General features: G+C 46.7%; 1 protein-coding gene across 1 annotated transcript; it reads left to right on the plus strand.

The window, feature by feature from the left end:
* On the plus strand, positions 1-13,725 carry VPS18 (VPS18 core subunit of CORVET and HOPS complexes). Its single transcript, XM_064145801.1, has 5 exons — positions 1-149; positions 8,088-8,229; positions 8,409-8,500; positions 9,251-11,121; positions 11,833-13,725. The coding sequence occupies exons 1-5, from the start codon at positions 59-61 to the stop codon at positions 12,559-12,561; spliced, it is 2,925 nt and encodes a 974-aa protein (XP_064001871.1). The 5' UTR covers positions 1-58; the 3' UTR covers positions 12,562-13,725.
* The last annotated feature ends 9,808 nt before the right edge of the window (positions 13,726-23,533 follow it).

A 23,533-nucleotide genomic window follows, 5' to 3' on the forward strand; every position in this document is an offset into this window, starting at 1 on the left:
CTGAGCGCAGGCGGAAGCGGCGGGCGCGGGCCTGCGGCGCCGGTGACCGTGGGCGGCCATGGCCTCCATCCTGGACGAGTACGAGGATTCCCTGTACCGCTCCGCCTCCGTGCAGCAGAGCCGCGCCAGCGTGGGCATCCCACACTCCGGTAGGTGTGCGGCGGCGCCCACACACCCCTCTGCCCGGCCTGGCTGAGCCCCCGGGCGCGGCGCGGCGGTTACAGCACGTCGTGACCCCCGTAGTGGAAGACTAGGCCTGGTGTCTGTCATTCTGGTAGCCTGCTGGCACCTTTGGCTGCTTGGCGGGGCCTGCGGTGTATGGGGAGTCCCGCTGTGTTTTTTCCTGCTGAGAGGGGGTAACTCGTTAGTCTGGGGAGGTGTGGGGAGCAGGGCGCGTCAGGCTGTGGGGAATGCTTCCAGGGAAAGGTGTATCGTTGGGTAGGTGACGCTCATCGGCGGTTTGTTTGTCCATTTGCTGGCTGAAATGTTTTGACACAGGAGATGCTCAATTCCTGATGAAACTCAGAGGTGATGCAGGTCGTCTTAGCAAAGTTTGGGTGCTGGCTCTCCGTGGAAGGGCTTCATAAGGCCGTAGCCCCAGTGCCATGAGTGGTGTGTGGTGGAAACACGTGTACATGAAATGGTATGCCTACACAGTCACAAATTACAACCACACCTCGGTACTATTCGAGTCAGAGCTGTGGCAGTTGTCTGAGAACATCTCAGCAGCCTGCTTCCCTTCCCTCCCACCCTCTTTTCTAGAGAACCCAAATGTCAGAGTATACTTCCTGGCTGTGGGCAGCTGTACCTCCGTGGGGTTGGTTTCCTAACCCAGAGACAGTTTAGCAAAGACTTCAGTTCTTAGAGTGATTCTCTTAGGTTGGCTACATGATGGCAAGGTTACTGCTGAAGGAGGTTACCAGGAGAGCAGGCTGTGTCGCTATTAAACTGTGAAGCTTTGTGATACTTTCCTATTCAGAGAAGTGCAGAATCAATGGAAAGTAACAGTGTGATGACCAGTCAGTTGCTTCGTTCATGTAAGGGAAAGCAAACAAATGGCAAGTATGTTCCATAATAAATTAAACATTCAGTTCAATAACTGTTAGGTGTCTCCTCACAACACTTGTTGAGTGTGGCAAGGAAATATAGGTTATGAGAGGATTCTGCTCTACCTGGCATTGTCATGGCAGCACCAGCTGCTCTGCAGAGCTGACATTTTAGTTACAAGGTTGGAAATGCATGGGCACATTCTTTCAAGCTTTTTCTGTGTGTAACGTTGCACATTTTTAAGCTTTAGGGACGCCAGGTATTGAGGTTTATGTGTGTTGTAAGAATTGATGAATTGTGTCACACTAGGTGTATTTTTGAGTATAAACACAGACAGAATTACCTTGTGTTTGTTTTAACATGCATAGTCATTTTGATGTGTAATGTTAGATAAAGAAAAGTGTCCTGGATGGGTGTTGGGAAAATCCATGTTGCTGAGAATACATTTTGAAGGGCTCAGCTTTTCTTTTTCATTGCTGCAACACTGTCCCCAGTGATAACTGTCTTAGAGTTGAGAAATCTACTTGTTTGCTGGCAACTGATGCTGGCAAAGGGAGTTTGGGAAACTATTTAATTGCAAAAGCACAGCTCAATCACAATTTTGTTTACTCTGAAATCAGCCCCCGTTGGTGATTTTGATTCCATCCCACATGACATCCTGGTCACCAAACTGGAAAAACACAGATGTGATGGGTAGACCAGTCACTGGATAAGGAATTGGCTGGATGGTCGCATACAGAGAGTGATGATCAAGGGCATGGTGTCCACCTAGAGACCAGTGCCAAGTGGCGTTCCTCAGGGGTTAGTGCTGGCACCAGTGCTGTTTAACATCTTTGCCAGTGATAGGGACAGAGGAATCGAGTGCACCCTCAGCAAGTTTGCAGATGACACCAAGTTGTGTGACACACTCGACTTGATAGAGGGCAAGGATACTATCCAGAGGGGCCTGGACAGGCTGGAGAGGTGGGACCAGGCCAACCTCATGAAATTCAACAAGGCCAAGTGTAAGGTCCTGCACCTGGGTTGGCACAGCACCAAGCACAAATCCAGGCTGGGTGGTGAATGGCTGAGAGCAGCCCTGAGGAAAAGGACCTGGGGGTCTGGGGTGATGAAAAGCTCAACATGAGCCTGCAATGTGCATGAGCAGCCCAGACAGCAACAGTGTCCTGGGCTGCATCAAGAGAAGTGTGGCCAGCAGGGCAAGGGAGGACATTCTCCCCTTTTACTCTGCTCTAATCAGACCCCACCTGGAGTACTCTGTGCAGTTCTGGAGACCCCAACATGGGAAAGACATGGAATTGTTAGAGCGAGTCCAGAGGAGGGCCGCAAAGATGCTCAGAGGGCTGGAGCAGCTCTCCTATGAGGACAGGCTACAGGTGGGGGTTGGCCTCTTCTCCCAGGCAACCAGTAACAGAACAAGGGGACACAGTCTCAGGTTGTGCCACGGAAAGTATAGGCTGGATATTAGGAGGAAGTTCTTCACAGAGAGAGTGATTGGCATTGGAATGGGCTACCCAGGGAGGTGGTGGAGGCACCGTCCCTGGAGGTGTTGAAGACTGGATGAGGCACTTAGTGCCATGGTCTGGTTGACTGGCTAGGGCTGGGGGATAGGTTGGACTGGATGATCTTGGAGGTCTCTTCCAACTTGGTTGATTCTATGATTCTATTCTATTCTATGATAAGATTTGGGGCTCTTCAGCCTGGAGAAGAGAAGGCTTTGAGGAGACCTTGTAGTAGCCTTCCAGTATCTGAAGGGGGCCTACAGGGGGGCTGGGGAGGGACTATTTACAAGGTCTTGTAGTGGCAGGACAAGGGTTTAAACTCACAGAGGGGAGATTTAAACTAGATGTTAGGAAAAAGTTCTTTACAGTGATGGTGGTGAGACACTGGAACAGGTTGCCTATGGAGGTTGTGGATGCTTTCTCTCTGGAAGTACTCAAGACTAAGTTGGATGAGGCCTTGAGCACCTGTTCTAGAGGGAGGTGTCCCTACCTATGGCAGGGGGTTGGACCTAGATGATCTTTGAGGTCTCTTCCAACCTAAACCATTCTATGATTTTGAACAAAACATGGGCTGGTAGAAGTTGTGGCAATCTGAAGTTTAAGCAAATTGATTTTGGAAAGAAACTTAATTTTCTGAAAGCAGTCCTTAAGGTTTGATTGGAAAATTCTCTGTTACCGTTAGTTGTTCCCTGTACTTGTTTAAAGGTGTAGATAACCAAGCAGTGTCTTTGTGGCCAGCCTAAAGTACTACTGCATTTGTAAACTTTAAGCACTGCAGTCCCAGCATGAAAAAACCTTTGGCCCACTGGACTTGGCTGATGTTGATAAGCTTAGATTTTTTTGGGCAGATTAAAAGCAGATTTGCCCAGAACTCAGGGTGGGAAATACTTCAGTAGAATCTCACCTGAACAGAAGGAGGGACACTGGGGCCAGGGTAAAGGAGGGAAGTGTTTGCAAGGAATACATGTTATAAAACAGGCATCTCCTTTGTATAGAATCCTGCATGTTATGGAGTACATCCTTCTGTGATGGATGCTAATTAAAATCCTCAAGTTAGTGTATATGCTCCTACAATTATAATTGTAATGGGTACAGTCTTAAAGAGTCCAGAATGCTGGAGACCAATTCACTGGCTTGAACTGTGACTGAACCCTATGAGGAGAGGCTGAGGGAGCTGGGGGTATTTAGCCTGGAGAAGAGGAGGCTCAGGGGTAACCTCATTGCTGTCTACAACCACCTGAAGGGAGGCTGTAGCCAGGTGGGGTTGGTCTCTTCTCCGAGACAACCAGCAATAGAACAAGGGGACACAGTCTCAAGTTGTGCCAGGGGAAGTATAGGCTGGATGTTAGGAGGAAGTTCTTCCCGAGAGAGTGATTGGCATTGGAATGGGCTGCCCAGGGAGGTGGTGGAGTCACTGTCCCTGGAGGTGTTCGGGAAAAGACTGGATGAGGCACTTAGTGCCATGGTCTAGTTGACTGGATAGGGCTGGGGGATAGGTTGGACTGGATGATCTTGGAGGTCTCTTCCAACCTGGTTGATTCTATGATTCTATGAATTAAATAAAAACCCCAACATGAAACAGCCTACCCCAACTCTAACTCCCTCCCTGTGTATAGGCATCTTCTGTTCCCTTTGCTTCCTGCGTTTGGGTGTTGTGGAGGCAGGGAATTAACGTGGCCAAGTCAGGAAGTATAAAAAATAGAATTATTTTATTTTCCTGAACACCCTCCTCCTAAACTGTATACAAAAATTAGTTTAAGATTTATTTGCAGATCAATTCAATCAGGAATTTCTTCAAAGAGGATGTTATAGGTAAATTCAGAGATTGAGGAAGTCAGAAAATGGAAAAGGCTAAGCTATAAACACAACTTTAGCCTATTATCAATCAGGCTGGGCAGAAGGTTAAGGAAAGAGCGAGTCTTATTCAGGGAGGTGAGATAGGTATTTGACATTGATCCTTGCTGGATTCCTCTGCGGAAGCAGCCTTCTGTTGCTGCAGGCAGTACCCAATAGCGTATGTCCACGTGGCAGATTCCCAAGGCAAGTGGCAGAGCTGCTGAACTCGGAAATGTTTTGAGCATTTCTTCCACGAGTGGGTGATTGTGGAACGATGCTGCCTTAACAGTACCAGGGGAGAGCCAAACTGTTAGTGTCTTCCCAGCTCAGAAGGCAGTCGGGAAGTTGGCTGCTGATATGGTCCGAGAGAGCCATTCCAGGTGTCACCAGCAGCTCTCTCAAGGGACCCCAGGGCTTTGCACAGAATGGAGCAAAAGTTGGGAGAACTGTCCAAAAGCAGGGAGGGTGTAAAATCAAAAGCCGTGCAAAAAGGTAGGAGCCGTCCAAAAGCGGGGATGGTCAAAAAGGCAATTCTGTCACGGCAGGAACCTGTCCTGTCAGGCACTCTGTCAAGGCGGGAGCTGTTTCAAGGTGGGGAACTCTCAAGGCAGGAACTTCTTCCTGTTCTCCCTTGCTCTATTTATCCTTTTCTAGACAAAGTGTCCATCTACCATTTTATACTGGGGCAAAAACCCAGCCAACCACCAGCCCGATCCAGCACAGACTTCCACTTGAGTTAGCCCACCTGCATAAAGGTACCTTTTGCTCTTCCCCCTTCAAGCCTGCAAGGCGACGGAGAGGAAGCAGTTTTCATGCCACCTTCAAAAACGTGGGGGTGGGGGGGAGAAGAAAGGAATTTGGAGTACCCCACAAAATTGGGTTTTCTTGCTGTCTCTGTCATTCTTGTTTGGCCTGGTGGCAACCTGAAAAAAAATTAAGATAGCCTGACTGAATGTGACTTGGCCATCCAGTGGTGTGAAGGTTGTTCCCATCAAGAGTAATCCTTTCTCACTCTCTATATAAATGTGCAATTGCATTTATTGGTTAGCTGAGCCATCATGTGAATCTGCAGCCTGGGAGCTTTGTCTGTGTGTTTTGAACCACCGTGCATACCAGCACATTTAAACCATGGCATTGCAGCTCCCTAATCTGAAATGAAGAACATCTGTTTTGCTTAACTGGGAATAAAGGGACACACATTTGCATAAATGGAGAATGTTTAAGATGTGGATGAATGTGTAAGAAAATGTGCTTAGCAAAAGGATGCCTACTCAGACTGTGGTTGCTTTGTCTGTTCCAGCATGTGCGTCTTTCCTCTAAAACATCCCTCTGAGTTCCTGTAGCAGATCTAGCGGTGAGGCAGACACATGGAGAAGGCATTGGTGGAACAGGCAGTTAAAGGATTTGTAGTGTTAGCAGACTGCTTCCCAATACTGCAGTGGCTTTTTCAGCAGCAACAGGGCTGAAATTAGTTTTCCCGGGTAATTTGCAAGAGGTTATAGGTGCTGAGTGTGCCTTGAAGTGGTCTGGAGTGTAGGACCTATGCTCTTTAGGATGGAAGCAGTCTTTTGCCTCTGAGATACAATCTTCAAGTTTCTTTTGACTTTATGTTTGTATACTCCTAGTTAGCTACTTTGACCATGAATGGCCTTAAGCTTCTATCTCTTTTGGTTTTAATATTCCTGTCCAGGCTGTTGCATGGATCTGCTTGCTTTAGAAGTCCTTCACTTGCATATGGACTGAGGCAGATGGGCTACCCTGGCAGTGTATCAACCTGTCTTGCTTTCTAACTTAAGGCAATGTGGTTAAACTGAGATTGTCTGCTCTTTTCTTTGTCAGAGGGTTGTGTAGCACTTCATGCATATGGGGAGTTGAGCCACTGGGAAAACTTGTCTCGTGGGACAGATATGGATGACAGTTTGTGATAGATGTGTTTGTGGATGCATACATGTTCCAGGACTTTACTAACAAGTATCACTTGGTTTGGGGTTTACATGAATGCCTCCTTATTTTGCAGCTCACTGGTGTATCTCAGTTCTTTAGGTTTCTTTGCTTCCTCATAGGAAAAGCACATGGGTACTCTCCACATTTAGGAATAGAATGGCATGGTCTCTGCAAGTCTCATGTGTTTGGTTGCAGAGCTCTGCTCATCTGCAGTAAAAACTAAATCTACCATGGTGCTTCTCTGTGCTGTGCATGGTGTCACAGGTTCACCTATCTTAAAAATTTGCTGACTGCTTGCCAGTGGCTGGGCTTTTGCCTTTGGCATAGCCAAAGGCAGGATTTTGAACTGCATCTTGTGCTTTGCCCATCTGCACTCAAGATCACGAGGTTTTTGAAATGGTAGATTTCTAAATTTTAGTTAGTTATTTTAACATATTTCTCCAGAAGCATGTCACTTGCCTCAAGTCAGGCCTTACCTTTCCATTCTTTCCCTTTCCCACATGGATTTCCTTCCTAAACAGTCCTTCAACATGGCTTCCTGTGGATGCTACATTTCCCAAGCTGGCTGTGACTAGACTGACTAGCTGAATATTGAATTATAGTCACTTGCTCTCTCTTTCAGTTCATTGATTGGTCAGATTTATTTGATTTGGCTCAAGAACATAGCATGTGTCCTGTGAGGTGGCCATGTCTTGTCAAACTTCAGCCATCAGAATCTTGACTAGGCATTTCTTAGTATTCAGGCATGGCTCATGAAAGAATCTGAGGATTAGGGTAATCTGGATCCATCCTGGAATTTGCCATGAAGCAGTAAACTGATCATTTCTTTTGTCTCAGGAAAAAAATTATGCTGAGACTGGTGACTGCTGAACCAACCCCAGGTCCTAGTGGTTGTTTGGGCTCTAATAAGTAGTTCATGTGCTTTACAGGGGCAGCTGGAAACTTGCAGTTGGGAGTGTTGTGGTTGGTGGAGCAGGGTTATGGTGGAAGCATCGCTGTGACTTCAGCTATGTTTCCTGCAGCAAATAGCAGATTTGATCTTTGAAAGAAGTCTATTAGACTATGTGAATGCAATAAAACCCACTATGGCTTTAGTTTGTGAATGGTTGTGGTGGTTTGGCTGTTACCCGCCCCCCCACACTTTAGAAGGTACCCCAGCTAACTCAGTTGGACAGCTAAATTATCTACTTTTTCTCACCAAAACATTCTAGCCTGCTTCAAACTAGCTCAATGGTGGATATCAAGTATGGTAGCTCATTCAATCCCAGCATGGAATAAGAGAGAGATAGCTTTTAATTAAAAGCACAGTGGTCACTTGGGTAGCTTGTATGGGAGTGTCAAACCAGAGCCCTCTTTGTGTCTTATGTGATGCCAGCTGTTCTTTTCTGTCTTGAATAAACAAACTGCCAACCAAGGAAAAAAAAATTACTTTGATTCTACTGTCATTTACAGCTTTTCATGCACTCTGTGTGGCAGTTTTGTGGCTTCCCCTGTAATTCTGTGTGCCTTCGAATTCTTGTGACAGGTATACAGTTCTGTGGTAAAACAGTAACGCGTATTTGCTGCTCATCTTCCCTGCTGTACACACCTACGAGTGCTGCTCTCTGTGTTCATGCTACATAGAGCATACTCCCTTTTCAGTTACACACAGAGCAGACAGCACTCCTAGGTTTTTAGGTTAGATCTTGTTTCAGTGTGGGATGGTGGTTGTGGGGTTCTGTCTCCTATTGGCTTTAAATATTTGTGTTCTTTCACCAGGATATGTAAATGCACGGCTGGAGAAGGAAACACCAATATTTAACAAGCAAAGGATTGATTTTGCTCCTCCTGAGAAAATTAACAGCTTGGTGGTCTCCTCTAACCAGCTCTGTATGAGCCTTGGGAAAGACACTCTTCTCAGGTAATGTTGCCAGAGGCCTTCAAGTTATTGCTTGCTTTCCCCTGCCTTTTTTTTTTAAGTTGTCAAAGAACTTACAGTTCCAAACTGGATAAGAAGTCATGAACTCAGCATGGAAAACAGAAAGCAATTACGCCTACATGAACTTTTTGGAAGCATGCTTTCATGGTTTCTCTTTGCAGGATTGATCTTGGGAAGCCAGATGAACCTAATCAGGTGGAGCTGGGACGCAAAGATGAAGCCAAAGTCTACAAGATGTTTTTGGACCACACAGGTGAGGCAGTGCAGTACCTATATTTACAGAGTGCTTGGCAGCAGATGCAATTGAATGTGCATAACAAGCGCTGGTGAGGCAGTTCTCTTCCTGTGCTGTAAGAAGTGGTGGTTCTTTAGTGGGCAGGGGTCCATTGCCCAAGGTCCCTGCCTGCTGACTTGTGCCTGCGCTGTAACAAAAACACTGGCTTGGTGTGTGTATATTGCTGCATCTGAACTGCATGAGGCTTGTTGTGTGCATGCTGCTGCTTCTGGACTGTCTGAAACGAACCTGTGCAGCTGGGCTGTTCTGAGCAAGGCTGCTCAAACCAGCAGAAGGGCATATTTGCAGTCAGCCTCTGCTGTGTGTATTTATATAAACCCTAAAACACCTGCAGCTCACTGCAGGCTTGGCTGATTTTAAGAAATGACCCAAATGTTTGGGAAGAGATGCTCATACCTGTCACCAGCTGCCAGGGCTAGCAGAGAGCTCTGGGAACTGTTTATCCTTAGAACACCCATTAAAATAGAGTAGTAGCTGCTTGCTGGAGCATCTGGGTCTAGTCATTTAGATTTGCAACATGTGGACTGCTGTCTTAATCCAGTGTGGAAATCCCCCACATTCCTATGAGTGCCTGAGAAAGTCTTGGGTTAAGTGTGTTGATATCAGAGCTTATTAAATGTGAAGATTAGAAACCTCAGGAACTTGGCTTGCTTGGGCACAGGCTTAATTTGTTCTCTCCTTCTTCCCATGCCCCTCTCCTGCTGGCAGGCTCTCACCTCCTGATTGCTCTGAACACCAGCGAATGCCTTTACCTGAACAGAAGTGTTCAGAAAGTGCGAGCACTCTCCCGCTGGAAAGGCCACCTGATAGAAAGTGTGGGCTGGAACAAATTCCTCGGCTCAGAGACCAACACTGGGCCTATTCTGGTGGGGACAGCCCAGGGGCAGATCTATGAGGCTGAAATCTCTGTCAGCGAGGGAAGCCTCTTCAGCACTAATCCCGACCAGTACTTCCGACAGGTCTACACTCTGGAGGAGGAATCGGGACCGGCCCCGGTCTGCTGCTTGGAGATTGAACGAGGGCTAGAAGGGAAATTTTTTATTATGGCCACCACTCGAAAGAGACTATTCCAGTTTGTTGGCAAAGTACCTGAAGGGACTGAGCAGCAAGGCTTCAGCTCCATCTTTGCTATGCATGCTGACCACCTGCCCAGCTTCCGGGAGTTTCCGGCCAACTTGGGCTTCAGTGAGATAGCCTTTTACACCCCGAAACTGCGCTCCAATCCCCGCTCCTTTGCCTGGATGATGGGGAATGGTGTTTTGTATGGTACCTTGGATTACAGCCGACCTGATTCGATTCTGAGCGATGAACGAGTCTGGGTTTACCCTTCAGATATTGACATAACTGTGAACAAGCCAATATCCATTGTGCTTACTCAGTTCCACTTCCTCTTGCTGCTGCCTGACCGGGTGAAGGCTGTGTGCACTCTGAATGGGCAGGTTGTTTTCCAAGACCTGTTCCTGGAGAAGTTTGGCTTGCTGACACGCATGATCAAAGATCCCATGGTCCAGCAGATATGGATCCACACTGAGAAAGTAGTGTTCCGCTACCACGTCCAGCGGGAGTCTAGAGATGTGTGGAAGATGTATATGAACATGAACAAATTTGATTTAGCCAAAGAGTATTGTAAAGACCGTCCAGAGTGCCTAGATATTGTGCTGGCAAAGGAGGCAGAGCACTGCTTCCAGAACAAGAGGTATCTAGACAGTGCCAAATGTTACGCGCTGACCCAGAACTACTTTGAAGAAATTGCTCTTAAGTTCATTGAAGCCAAGCAAGAAGAGGCCCTGATGGAGTTTCTGCTTAAGAAGCTAAGTAACCTAAAGCCTTCTGAGAAGACACAGACCACGTTGCTGACCACGTGGTTAACGGAGCTGTACCTGAACTGGCTAGGTGTACTGGAAGGAGATCCCTCGCAGCGAAACCTCTACCTGGATACACGGGAGAAGTTCCGCACCTTCCTGAGCAGCCCCAAGAACAAAGACTGTCTGTTTAATAACCGGGCCTCTATCTATGAGCTGTTGGCAAGCCACGGGGATACCGAACACATGGTCTACTTTGCAGTCATCATGCAGGACTACGAGCGTGTAGTAGCTCATCACTGCCAGCACGATGAGTATGACGAAGCTCTAAATGTGCTGTCCAGGCACAGAGATGAGAAGCTGTTCTACAAGTTCTCTCCAGTCCTTATCCAGCATATTCCTAAGAAGGTAGTTGATGCTTGGATTTCTATGGGTTCTAGACTGGATGCCAGGAACCTCATTCCAGCCCTTGTTAACTATAGCCAGAGTGCCAGCACACAGCAGATCAATGAGGCCATTAGGTATATGGAGTTCTGTGTCTATCAGTTGGAGGAGACCCAGGAAGCCATTCACAACTACCTGTTGTCTCTCTACGCTTTGTGTCGGCCGGACTCGTTGCTGTCATACCTGGAGCAGGCAGGAACCAACCCAAACCGGATCCACTATGACCTGAAGTATGCCTTGCGGCTGTGCGCGGAGCACGGCCACCACCACGCCTGCGTCCACATTTACAAAGTGATGGAACTGTATGAGGAGGCTGTGGATCTCGCCTTGCAGGTATGTGTGTGTGTGTGTCCCTGCCTGTGTGCAACCATTTATAGGGAGTCTGGTTTCTTCAAGTTATCCTGAACAGCTGAGCACTGAGGGGAGTTGGACAGACTCCTCAGTACAGGAGCTGTGCAGCTGAGTCTGGGGAGAAAGAGTTGTCTCACTTAAAACAACTGCAGAAGCACAGAAGCCTGTTAAGTAGAGAGCTGAGTGTGACAGACTATAATTGGGGGTAGGGGCATGGCGATACAAGGACGAGTGCCATCTGTCTAAGCCTAGTCTCTAACACAGAATACCTTTAACATATCTGCATTTATGTCTAGCCATTTTACAAGATTCTTAATTCCTGTCCCTAGCTGTGATAATTACCAGAGAATGCCTTTGTCAGCTTAATCTGGCCCTTAAGGAGACGTTGGTTTTATTTTTCTCTTGCATTGCTGTGTCTTTGCTGAAATGTGGCCAGCAAAGGTACTGTAACATGGATTTGCCCTTACTGCAGTGCTGAACTGTAGCGTTCTGTTTGGGTCACAAACAAGTCTCTGAGGAGGAATACCAGAGGAGAGGTGTTTGATGTGTAAACAAGGAGCAGGCCTAGGCAATGAGGTGGCAAGAGAGGCCTTCTATTGCTGCCTTCTATAATGGACAGGAGGCTCTGAAGTTGAATGGTGGATAGCCAGAGAGGGAAGCTTAACTCGGTTTCCATGGCTTTCCAACTTGTAGGTGGATGTTGATCTTGCAAAGTCCTGTGCAGATCTCCCTGAAGATGACGAGGAGCTGCGGAAGAAGCTGTGGTTGAAGATTGCTCGCCATGTTGTTCAGGAAGAGAAGGATGTGAAGAAGGCAATGGCCTGCCTCTCCAGCTGTGCCCTGCTGAAGATCGAAGACATCCTCCCCTTCTTTCCAGACTTCGTCACTATTGACCATTTCAAGGAGGCAATCTGTAACTCCCTGGAGGACTACAACAAACACATTGAGGAGCTGAAAAGGGAGATGGAGGAAGCCACGCAGAGTGCCAAGAGAATCCGAGAGGACATCCAGGAGATGAGAAATAAGTATGGCTCTGTGGAGCCTCAGGAGAAATGTGCTGCTTGCGATTTTCCGCTTCTAAACCGCCCTTTTTACCTTTTCCTCTGTGGGCACATGTTTCACTATGACTGCCTCCTCCAAGCAGTTTTCCCAAACCTCCCTGCCTATAAGCAGGCAAAACTTGAAGATCTTCAGAAGAAGCTGGCAGTTACCAGTCAGCCTTCCAAGAGCCACCACCGTCCCAAGGACGCGGATACCATTAGCTTGGGGAAGGGGCAGCAGAGCCGGGAACAGCTCAAAGCTGACATTGATGACATTGTGGCAGCCGAGTGTGTGTACTGTGGTGAGCTGATGATCCGGTCCATTGACAAACCTTTTATTGACCCTCAGAAATACGAAGAGGAGATGCAGAGCTGGCTGTAATTTTCCAAAGCTGCAGCTGCCAGTGCACCACAGGGCTTTTGTTCACAACTGGTAAAGCTTCTGTGGTGGGAATATAACCTCCAAAAGCAGGAACACAGTAGCTTCTGTGAAACTAAGGAAAGTGTAGCAGGGTCTTGTTATCAGGTTGACAGTGAAACTAGTCTTGAAAAATGGGGAGACACAGCGATGGCTAAGAATTTGAGCAATAGTTAGAGCTAACCTACTGGAATACATTTAGCAGATGTTTGCTGCTTGCAGTTCTGAAGTTCTCTGTGTGAAGCTAATGGTGTGCCTTGTGGTCCAGAAGGAATTGGGAACAGCCTGCGATTTGTCTGCCTTGTTGTGTGGTGTTTGTTTTGGTTGAGACAAGCTCAAAGGGTAAGGTAGTGAGAAACATTCAGCAGTGTAACCTTCATTCATCACTTTCAAAGCTAGAATTGCCTTTTGTTTCCTTTTGGCTGAGAGTCTGCGACCAGGTACGTGGAGAGAACATGAAAGAACAAATGCTCTTACATGTATATTTTGTAAACGTGATGTTACACAAATACATGCTCCTACACAGTGTAACACAAGAATGTGTATAGTTCTCAAGCAGGAGTGTCTCATAATATGCTGAAGTCATTTGCCTGCACTTCAAGGTGTATAATTCTTTCCCCCAAGCTTTACAGACAAGCCTGTACATCTGAATTCTCTCTAAGTACTCTTTCTGGCAGTGCTTCCCAGCCTGTTCACCCCTTCCTCCTTCTCTCCGTCCTGTTTGTACCATGACTTTGTATAGTTGGTCTTGGTTTCACCCTCACCTCAAACCAAAACTGATACATGCAGTCACAAGGTTTCATCTGATACTCTGCAAGCAGGAGCAGAGCCTGTTTATATTGTCTTGCTGTGGTCCTCTTCAAGCTGCACTTGAGTACTAGACTAGAGATCTACTCAGGTTCTCTCAAGGGTAGACTACAGAAAAGCTCTGTTGGTGTGAAATCTGCTTTGCCATCTGAAGGCAGTACCTTGTGAGCAGGCAGCCTTTGCCTTGCTGACAGTATGTGATACTTTCTGGAGGAGGCTGCAGGTCACTGCTTCTGTTACTCTGGCTTGGAAAATTCTTCCCAGAAGGTGGCAATCGGTACATTGTGACTGTGGGAGCAAATAAAGTTCTTTTGCAGTTTAGCAAGGCTTCCTTGGTTTGTTTATGAAGAAACTGAAATTTTAATGCAGTGCTGCTGTTTGAGGTTGAATCTCAGAGGTAATTGGCAGAAGAATGGAATGATCTAAATGAAAAACTATGATTCTTGTACTTAAGGCAACAGAAGATACTGGCTTCTGAAAAGCATTTTCAGTTCTTTCACATGAATGTTCCTGCTTGAGTACCTCTCAGTCTGCTAGTCAGCTCTTCCTAGGGTTGTAGAAATGGATCTTCACGTCCATTGAAAGGAAATACAAATTGGCTTCCTTAAGGAGCTGACCTATGAATTTTGATAATGATTGAGAGCTCCAAAGAAATGCTTGGTTTTGCTGGGAGCCAAGAAGAAATGAGGTTTGTCTTGTGTAAAGTGACAGGAGTAATAAAAAAAACAGAGCTGACAGCAGGAAGAATTGAGGCATTGAAATCCTTGTTTCATTGTTGGAAGTGTGGGGCCAGCAGTCTCATTACCACCTGGGAGTGTTTGTTGCAGGCTTATCAGAAACCACTGTTTCCATTAAGCAGTGGTTCAGAACCCCATGTGCTGTAAGTTTTCTTTGGCTCTGGAGAGCCTTTTGCTTTGATTCAGAGTCGATGGTTCTGCCAGAAGAATTTGTGATGAAAACTAAACATGATGTCTTTTGAAGTTCAGCATTAAACCTGTTCTAACTGGCCATTCCTGAATCATCTTCATGTAAGCAGAGTGATATTTAAGGTTGTTTGTGTCATCATAAAGCAACAGTGCTGGACTGCTCTCCATCATCTCTGAAAGGTCCTGAAGAACAGGCAGAGTGCCTGAAGGCTGAGGCTGGAGGAAAGCCAGTGTCACTGCAGTCTTCCAAAAGAGCAAGACAGAAGACCCAGAAAACTACAGGCCAGTCAGCCTCATCTCCATCCCTGGAAAGATGATGGAACAGCTTGTTCTGGGTGTCCTCTCAAAGCAGGTAGAGGAAAAGAAGGTTATCAAAAGCAGCCAACACAGATTCACCAAGGGGAAATCATAGCTGACCAATCTGTTAGCCTTCTCTGAGTGCATGACTGGGTGGATAGACGAGGGGGGACACTGTCTACCTTGACTACAGCAAGACTTTTCATGCTCTCTCCCACAGCATCCTCCCAGGCAAGCTTAGGAAGTGTGGGGTGAATTGATCTGAAAGAGCTCAGAGGGTTGGATGTCCATAACAAGTGGTGCCCCCCTGGGATCAGCACTGGTTCCAGTCCTGTTCACTGTATTCATCAGTGACCTGGATGAAGGCATAGTGTGCCCTCAGCAGGTTTGCTGATGACACAAAACTGGGAGGGATGGCTGACACACCAGAAGGCTGTGCCACCATCCAGTGTGACTTGGGCAAGCTGGAGACTTGGGCAGAGGGTAACCTCATGAACTTGAACAAGGGCAAGTGTAGGGTCCTGCACCTAGAGAGGAATAATGCTGTGCATCAACACAAATTAGGGACTGACCTGCTGGAAAGCAGCTCTATGGAAAAAGACTTGGGACTCCTGGTGGGCAACAGGATGACCATGAGCCAGCAATGTGCCCTTGTGGGCAAGAAAGCCAGAGGTACCCTGAAATGGATGGAAAAGAGTGCAGCAAGCAGGAGTAGGGAGATTCTCTTCCCCCTCTACTCAGCCCTGGTGGGGCCTCGTCTGGAGTACTGTGTCTGGTTTGGGGCTCCCCAGTTCAACGACATGGAACTACTTGAGAAGGTACAGCAAAGGGCTACAAAAGATGATCAGGGGACTGTCTTACTAAGAAAGGCTGAGGGACCTGGGGCTTTTTAGCCCACAGAAGACTGAGGGAGGATCTTACCAGTGCTGATAAATACTTAAAATGTGGGTGTCAGGAGAATTGGTCCAGTCTTTTTTTCATTTGGTGCCCAGTGACAGGACAAGAGGTAATGGGCACAAGCTTGAATGTTGGAAGCTTCATCTAAGCAAGAGGAATTTCTTTACATTGAGGATGGTGGAGCACTGAAACAGGTTGTCCAGAGAAGTGGTAGAGTCTCCTTCTCTGGAGTCCCTCAAAGCCCACCTAGATGGCATCCCGTGCAACCTGCTCTATATGAACCTGCTCTTGGGGGGGTGGGGTGTTGGACTAAAGGATCTCCAGAGGTCCCTTCCAAGAGTAGCCTCCAACCCAACAGCTGTTTATACTCTTCAGCATAAGGAGAAGCTTTTTCTGATGCAGAGAGTTACTGCAAGTGACTTGTGTTCTCTGAGATGATGTTAATATTTCGTTGCATCTCTTCACTGTGTGAGTTTTGCAGGGTGCTTTCCTGGTGCGTTAGAATGATTGGAGTCCTTCGTTCCCTTCCTTAGTGCTACAGAACAGTCACATCTTTGGCTGTGCTTTGAAGAGTAGCAATATCATTTGCTTACAGACCATGCTAGGGAGATCTCCTCATCCTTTAGGTTGGAAGAAGCGTGTGTCTGTAGGAATGAAAGTGTAGGAGGTAAAGAAACCCCTCAAGTCTCTGCCTGGATGGGGTGGCAGAGAAAGACACCTCAAGAACTTACTGATTCCTGTCTTGGGTGTTAATGCCTGTCTCAGTTAACAAAACTACAACTAGGTTGGGTTTCTTTTAATGACAAGTATGCAACATTCTCTGAGGGCTGCAGTCTGATGCACCAGATACACCACTGTTGGCCGAAAAATCTTTCAGGTTCTTTGCTCTAAGGGCTCTGGAGGATGTTAGTGCTTGCAGAGACTCCAGCAGTGGTTATGTGCCTAGTACCAGTAGTACAGGAGATCATCTTCACCTTCCTTGTGTTGTCACATGCTTTCAGCAGCCACTCACCTGTGCTTCTTGGCAGTTTCTCAGCTACCAGTCAAAAAGGTAGGAGGGTGTTTTGGGGTGTGTGGGGGTTGTGTGGAGGGAAGTGAACTGCTTACTGTTCTCCTGTAAATCTAATCGGTAAGATCTCTTCCTCTTTGCTTTCAGAATAGCATTGTTATCTTTTCTTCTTGCGATTTCAGCACAGATAGGTTTTGGAAATCACAGTCCTTTGTGTTTTGTTGGTTTTTTTTCCAGCCCTGAATTGACCTTGCACCAGATGTTACAAATGATGTCGCCTTGGGTCTTGTCCTTGTCTGTGTGAGTAACTGCTACAATTTAGGTTAATGCAGCTGGAGAATGGTGTAACCAAAAGGCCAGGTGGGAGCCCCAGCCCTGGGTAACCAGAACGAATAGCGGTAGCTATATTTATGCTGGAATAGCCAGGTTTCAGCTGGTCAAACTCACAACGTGAAGAAGTTTAGTTGTGCAAGTAATGCCAAAAGCAAACTTGTGCCTGCTACCTCTCCTAGATCCCCAGCAAGGGACTGGGGAACTGCTGTGAGCGGGTGGAGGTGAGTTTGAAGAGAATTTCAAATGTAGCTGGAAGCAGCAAACCAGGATAGAAATTCAGGAGGGCAAACTCTCACCGAGCCACTAGATGTCATTGCTGTCCATTTGAACTCTTGAGGTTTGCTGCAAACAAGCTGAGGATGTTCAGTAGCAGAAGAAAGAATGACACAGAACAGTGAGGAACTGAAGCAGATTTTCAGTGCCTTTGGAGGGGGGGAGGGTAGAGACAGACCTACAAGGTAGTTACTGGAGGCAGAGATGCTTGCAATATTGTCTCTAACTAAAAAGCAGTTCTGGTTCACAGACCACTTGTTTTTCAGCCTTTGCATATCAAACACTGGAGTTACTCTGTTAACAAACAAGTATTGGCAAATTGTTTAATTGCATTCTAGTGTAAGTTCCTGCAGGCCTAGATGACTTAGTAACCTGTAAAGAGATCATCCCTGGGCTTGGAAATGCAAAATCTGTTGGCCTCAAATCTAGACATCTGCTTTCTTTTTCCTCACCCTGTCCCAGTGTCAGAAGTGAATGTAAGACAACTTCTTAGTTGTCAGAGTTGATGTCTAGTGTTGCGGTGGGTTAGGAAGTTGTTTCCCACCCTCCCCTCCCAAATTAAAATTTACCAGACCAGCTCAGATGGCTTGGAAGTAAGATAAAGCTACATTTTACAGCACAGTTAAATTCACAAGCATATGCACACATATGTATACATGTGTTTACAATTACATACAAATTAGAAAGAATACAGAAATCAAATCTTCCTCCCCTGGACAAATAAAGCTCAGAAGGAGCCAACCCCACCCTCTCTCTCCCTAGGAAGACAACAACCAGCAAAGCTCATGTATGATCTGGTCAGCCAAGATTAGTGGAGGAGTTAGAGAGAAGTGAAGGAACAGCAAACAGATCCAGTGCTCAGGAGCTAAGAAGAAAGAACTGTTTATACTTTGGCTTTTTGTACCTCTTAGCAAACCAGTAAGAGATACAGACTTTATTCTTCTTTTACAGCCAGCACCCTGCTCGTTCAGATTCCGCACCAAACTTTCAGGGAAGAACCAATTGCTCTTCTTAGAATGTTCCAATAAGCCTTAAACTACCCCAAGTGGCTTTTGTTAAAAGCCTGATTTGCAGTATGAGACTGGACACCAACTTGCACGAACAAAGATTTGCTGTTGCCTCCAAGCTGTGGGAACATGATCCCAAAAAGAGGGCAAGTGGGAGTAGGAACACCTCATGCTCCATCCAAACGAGATGGAGTTTGACTCAGGCTGTTGTCATGTATTAGCATGGAGTTCTTGGAATGGGTGGCTCCCGCTGACAGCTGCCCTCTCACTGTTGGTGTGCAGACTGTCTGTGTTTACCAGGGTGCACACATAACTTCTAGTGGGATTCCAGGGAGTGTCTGTTGTTCCCTCTGCCACTTCCCCCCAGCAACCCTGTACTGAGCTGTGGGCAAGCAGTCTGAAAATGGGCCTCTTCCTTGCAACAAGTGTGCTGAGCTCACGTTTGAAATAGACAAGATGTGGGCATTAAAAATGGTTTTGTTATTATTAATTATGATGATGATTGCTGCTGTTGTTATTCAGGCAGATGAAAGCTTTTTCTCCAGACTAAATGGAGCACCATGTGGCTGGGATTTATGAGAGAATCTTATGGCACCATCACAGCAGAGAGGGGATTTATGAGAGAATCTTAGGGCATCATCAATGCAGAGAGAGCCTGGCCAGGGCCTCCTACGCTTTTTGGACATGGAGGATGGCAATGCCTGAGGAAGGAGAGAGAATGGTGGTTTTTCTAGATTTGGCCCAACTTTCTGTATCTGACTTCAGAGAAGCTTCCCCAGAAGTGCACTCTTGGTCGATCTGTACTTTTCTCGGTGGGATGCTGCAGAAGATAAAGCTCATTTCCTCTGGAATAGGAATTCTGGTGAAATTGAAGAGCTTGGGGTTTGAAAGTGAGACATGACAGGGGTGCCTTAAGTTTTCAGTGTTTTTTGTATGGCTCCAGCTCATAAACTGTCTCTGATAGTGCCTAGTCCAGATTTTGCACCTTGTGAGCTCTCTAGAATTCGAGCTTCGTGCCCTTGCTGTCATTTTGGAGCCTCGTGACCCTTCCCCCTCAACTCAGTGTTTGGGTTTTTTCACTCCCAGAACTTTTGGATAGGCATCAAGCTGCTTCTTTGGTGCATAAGCCTTAAATCGGCCTGGCTTGCAGCTGCTTTCAGGTGGAAGGAGGGGAGAAAGATTAAACTAACTTGTTAGAGCTACCTGTTGAAACCAGTTGGGATGGAGAGAAAAGGGGCTGAGGCATTTCCTCTAATCGCCAGAGGTATTGGAGGCAGCTTGTTTGAGTAAGACTGGTTGCTTAGGAACTAGCAAGCTGCAGGAGCACTCTAAGGTTACAGGCGAAGCTACAACTGATCCTACAGACTCTCTTTGTCATTGTGGGACAGCTCAGCAGAGGACAGTTTCCAACTTGCAGCAAGTCGGTATTGGGTTCAGACTTGCTGCAGTGCTTCACGGCCCCTGTGATGATGGTTGTAGAGCTGTTTTAATTCAGCACTTCAGCTGCAGAGCTTGGTTGGCATTGGGATATGAAGAGATGATGCAGCTGCACAGCTTCAGGATCTCTCACTGCACAGAGGTTTCCAGCACACGCTTCCTAACACAGCCCTGTCTTATGAAGGGATGTACAGGCTCTGCCTCTTGGGTGGGAATTTTGGCATTTCCCTGCTTTGCTGGGTTTCATGTATCCTGCTCTGCTCCTGTGTTTGCCATAGGCCAGGCTGCGCTCAGAAGAGGTTGTGATCTGCCCTTTTGTTTAACATGTAGTTTGCTGTATCTGGAGATGCTACTGGTAGAGGTTTGTGCAGTGAAAGCATTCAGGAGAAGCTGAACCACAGCCCTACCCCTCCTTTCATGGTCCATGTTGAATTGCTGATAGCAGGCACTGGCTGACATGGAAAGGTTTGGTAACCAAAAGCAGGTATTCTCCACTTGGTGCAGTTGAACTCCACTGGCTGGTCACTTGGTGTGGAATGTGATGTCTGGAACACAGCCTGAACTTGGAGGCTGCTGGACTTGGCTTAGACATCTGTGTTTTCCAGTTAGTCATTCAACAGTCTCTTCTTTTCATCTCTGAAATGGGTTTTCTAACCAGTGATTACTGTGGGGCAGAATTCATAAAAATTCTGGGCTTTATCTCTAGATTCTCCTTCATTTCCCCACATTTCTGGAAAGCAAGGTGCACAGAGTGGTCTCTGGGAGCAGATCTGGTGTGTTTTGATATCTGATTTCACACAATTCATGCTCTGGTTTAAGTAAAGAATCATAGAATGTCAAGTCCTGGAAGGGATCTCGAAAGCTCATCTGGTCCAACCCCCCTGCCAGAGCAGGATCACCTAGAGCAGATCACACAGGAACGCATCCAGGCAGTTCTTGACTATCTCCAGAGAAGGAGACTGTTCCGGTGCTCTGTCACCCTCGTAGGGAAAAAAATTCCTCCTCAGGTTCACATGGAACCTCCTGTGCCTCTTGTCCTGTCACTGGGCATCACCAAGCAGAGGCCAGCTCCAACCTCCTGGCACTCTCCCCTTAGAAATGTATAAACACAAATGAGGTCACCCCTTAGTCTCATCCTCTCCAAGCTGAAAAGCCCCAGCTCCCTCAGTCTCTCCTCAAAAGGAAGATGTTCAACTTCCTTAATCATTTCTGTGGCTCTAAAAATGATAAATGTTCCAACTCTGTTTGTCTTTTCTCACACAAGGGTGTGCATATCAGGCCAACGCCTTAGGAACTTAGGAATGTCACCGACCAGGAGGAACGTGAAGGCTGCTAGATTAGTTTTTTTAGGACTTTTCAGTCTCTACATGACAATTCTTATCAGCTGCCCCAGCTGGTTGTGATGGTTGCTTCATGGTTTTCACCAGGTGAACACAATAATTGTTCTGTGGTCAGAGCCAGTGAAAGTAAGGGTAGCCAACAATCATTGGTCTTTGGCTAATCAGCATGGTTCTACAAAACAGCAGTTGTCCAGTTCTCCTCATCGTGGCTTTCAAGATAACACTGATGCATGTATCTGATCTAAATGAAATATATTCCACATGTAGCTGAAGCATTCTGAATCATGTAGCTGAATCATCCAGTTCTGGGCCCCCCAATTCAAGAGAGATGTTGAGGTGCTGGAACGTGTCCAGAGAAGGGCGACAAAGCTGGTGAGGGGCCTGGAAAACAAACCCTGTGAGGAGAGGCTGAGGGAGCTGGGGGTGTGCAGCCTGGATTAGAGGAGGCTTAGGGGGGACCTCATTGCTGTCTACAACTACCTGAAGGGAGGCTGTAAACAGGTGGGGGTTTGTCTGGTTTCCCAGGCAACCAGCAACAGAACAAGGGGACACAGTCTCAAGTTGTGCCAGGGGGAAGTCTAGGCTGGCTGTTAGGAGGAAGTTGTTGCCAGACAGAGTGATTGGCATTGGAATGGGCTGCCCAGGGAGGTGGTGGAGGCACTGTCCCTGGAGGTGTTCAAGAAAAGGCTGCATTGAGGCATTTAGTGCCATGGTCTAGTTGATTGGATAGGGCTGGGTGCTAGGTTGGACTGGATGATCTTGGAGGTCTCTTCCAACCTGGTTGATTCTATGATTCGTATGTTGCCGTTCTTGATATCAGGGCCATAAACTTAGGTCAAGTCATGCTGTTGGCAAGAACTGAGCAGAACGTTGCTGAGTGAGGAGGGAACAGAGTTGAGGCTTACTTTCCTAGATGTCCCAATTCCTTCTTTGATATTTGCCTGTGTGACACAGCATGAGTGTCTCAGAGCAACAGCTGTGTTTGGGTTGCAGTGGTGCATTCTGCTGAGCAGCCTTTGTGGGAGAAGAGCACTTCTGTACGTTCTGCAGTCTGGTTCACACATCTGCCTGCTTGCCCAGTTAATGGAACAGCTGTGGCCATGTAGCCTCTATGCTTTTCTGAAGGGTTGCTTTTGGTAATCCTCAATATGTGCTTCAAAAACTTGCAGTGACAGGTTTTCCAGAGGCAGGGGAAAGTATTTAATTACAGGAAACATCTAATGAAAGCAGAACATACCAAAACCCATTCCAGAATAAGTCAAGGTTTGTTTTTATTCTTCTGAAAATTCATAGCTAGGATAAACTATAAAGTAACATTTGTTGGTTCTTATTTCTTCAGACTTCTCAAGAAACACATGAAGCACAGAAAACATCCTCCTCTGGGAGCTTTGGTGGGTGTACATTTGATAGTGTGGACTTTGCTGCTTATAAGTAGCATCATCTTGGATTGGTTATTGGCTACTGACTGAGAAACGTCTTTGATTCTTGAGCTACCTAATATTTGTGTCCACAGCCACTTTCAGGAGACTGTGAAACAGAACAATGTGCAGCAGCATTCGGCAGTCAGCAAGCCTCAACTCTGGCAGTTGTTTCTTTGCTGGTGCAGAATCAGTTTGCTACCTGAAAGCTGTAACCATGCTACAGAGGGGAAACAGAAGCAGTAGGGAGTTTTCAGAAGAATCTTGAGTGGCCCTTTATGTCCTTCTGGAGAGGTACCTGGAACTGAGTGATTCAGTACCATGTTTCAGCAGCTTTGAGTTACAGCAAGTTGCTCACTTGGCACCTGAGCCAAAAGTAAAGGTGTGGATTATTTGCCTGCCAGCCATCTTGTGCTGCCCTGAGTTACGCTCTGAAGAAAGTCAACAACTTGGGAAGTGCAGGCTGGATTTAGGCTTAAGTGAGGAAGTAGCAAGAATTTCTGCAGACAACACAGGTGTTGCCATCACTACTTCAACACATCTGCATAATGCTAGGCCAGAGCAAGCTTGCTGGGTGCTCTCCATAAGTCAGCCAAAATCTGTAGGTAGTGCCTTGGGCAGAAGTTCAGAGTACTCTCTTATCCCATTCCTCAGAAGTCAGAGCACTTCTGGAGGTGACTGTCTCTTTGTGAGACCTTGAATCCATAGTGGTGGTGAAGCCATTTCTTTGTTATGCATGACATACTGTACCTTTTTTTCCCCCTAGTTATTCTTCTGTCGTGGGACAGGCACCAACACAGCAGCCACCTCTGTTTCCTACTCACCTCTTTCTCCTTCTCTGGTCACTGCTCTAGCAAAGAACCATCTGATTCTGGCATAAATATAGGGAGGGTTAATAGGAGGTGAACAATGGAAGTCCCTACCACTAAGCTTGAGAACTATCAAAGAAAGAAAGAAAGAGAATTCTGTGGAGAGGGTAACAAGAGGCACACTGGCTTCCAGATTTCAGTAGGATGCAACATGGGACACAGACCAAAGCTGTGCCAAAGTAGTGTGATAAATGTAGCTTGCAGTCTTTTTTCCAGGACAGGAAAATTAGTGCAGGCTGTGAAAATTCTTGCTTCTGACCAGTCTCTTTCCTGAAGGATATACTACTGTTCTCAGAATTGGTGACAGGAGAAGGTTGTGAGGG

This window comes from Pogoniulus pusillus, chromosome 1 (assembly GCF_015220805.1).
Source record: "Pogoniulus pusillus isolate bPogPus1 chromosome 1, bPogPus1.pri, whole genome shotgun sequence".
NCBI lineage: Eukaryota > Metazoa > Chordata > Aves > Piciformes > Lybiidae > Pogoniulus > Pogoniulus pusillus.

Excerpts from the sequence above, each read along its gene's own strand:
- VPS18 (XM_064145801.1), top strand. The coding sequence starts at position 59 with ATGGCCTCCATCCTGGACGAGTACGAGGATTCCCTGTACCGCTCCGCC. Across the intron at positions 150-8,087 it reads CGTGGGCATCCCACACTCCG|GATATGTAAATGCACGGCTG; the intron begins GTAGGTGTGCGG and ends TTCTTTCACCAG. Across the intron at positions 8,230-8,408 it reads GGGAAAGACACTCTTCTCAG|GATTGATCTTGGGAAGCCAG; the intron begins GTAATGTTGCCA and ends TTCTCTTTGCAG.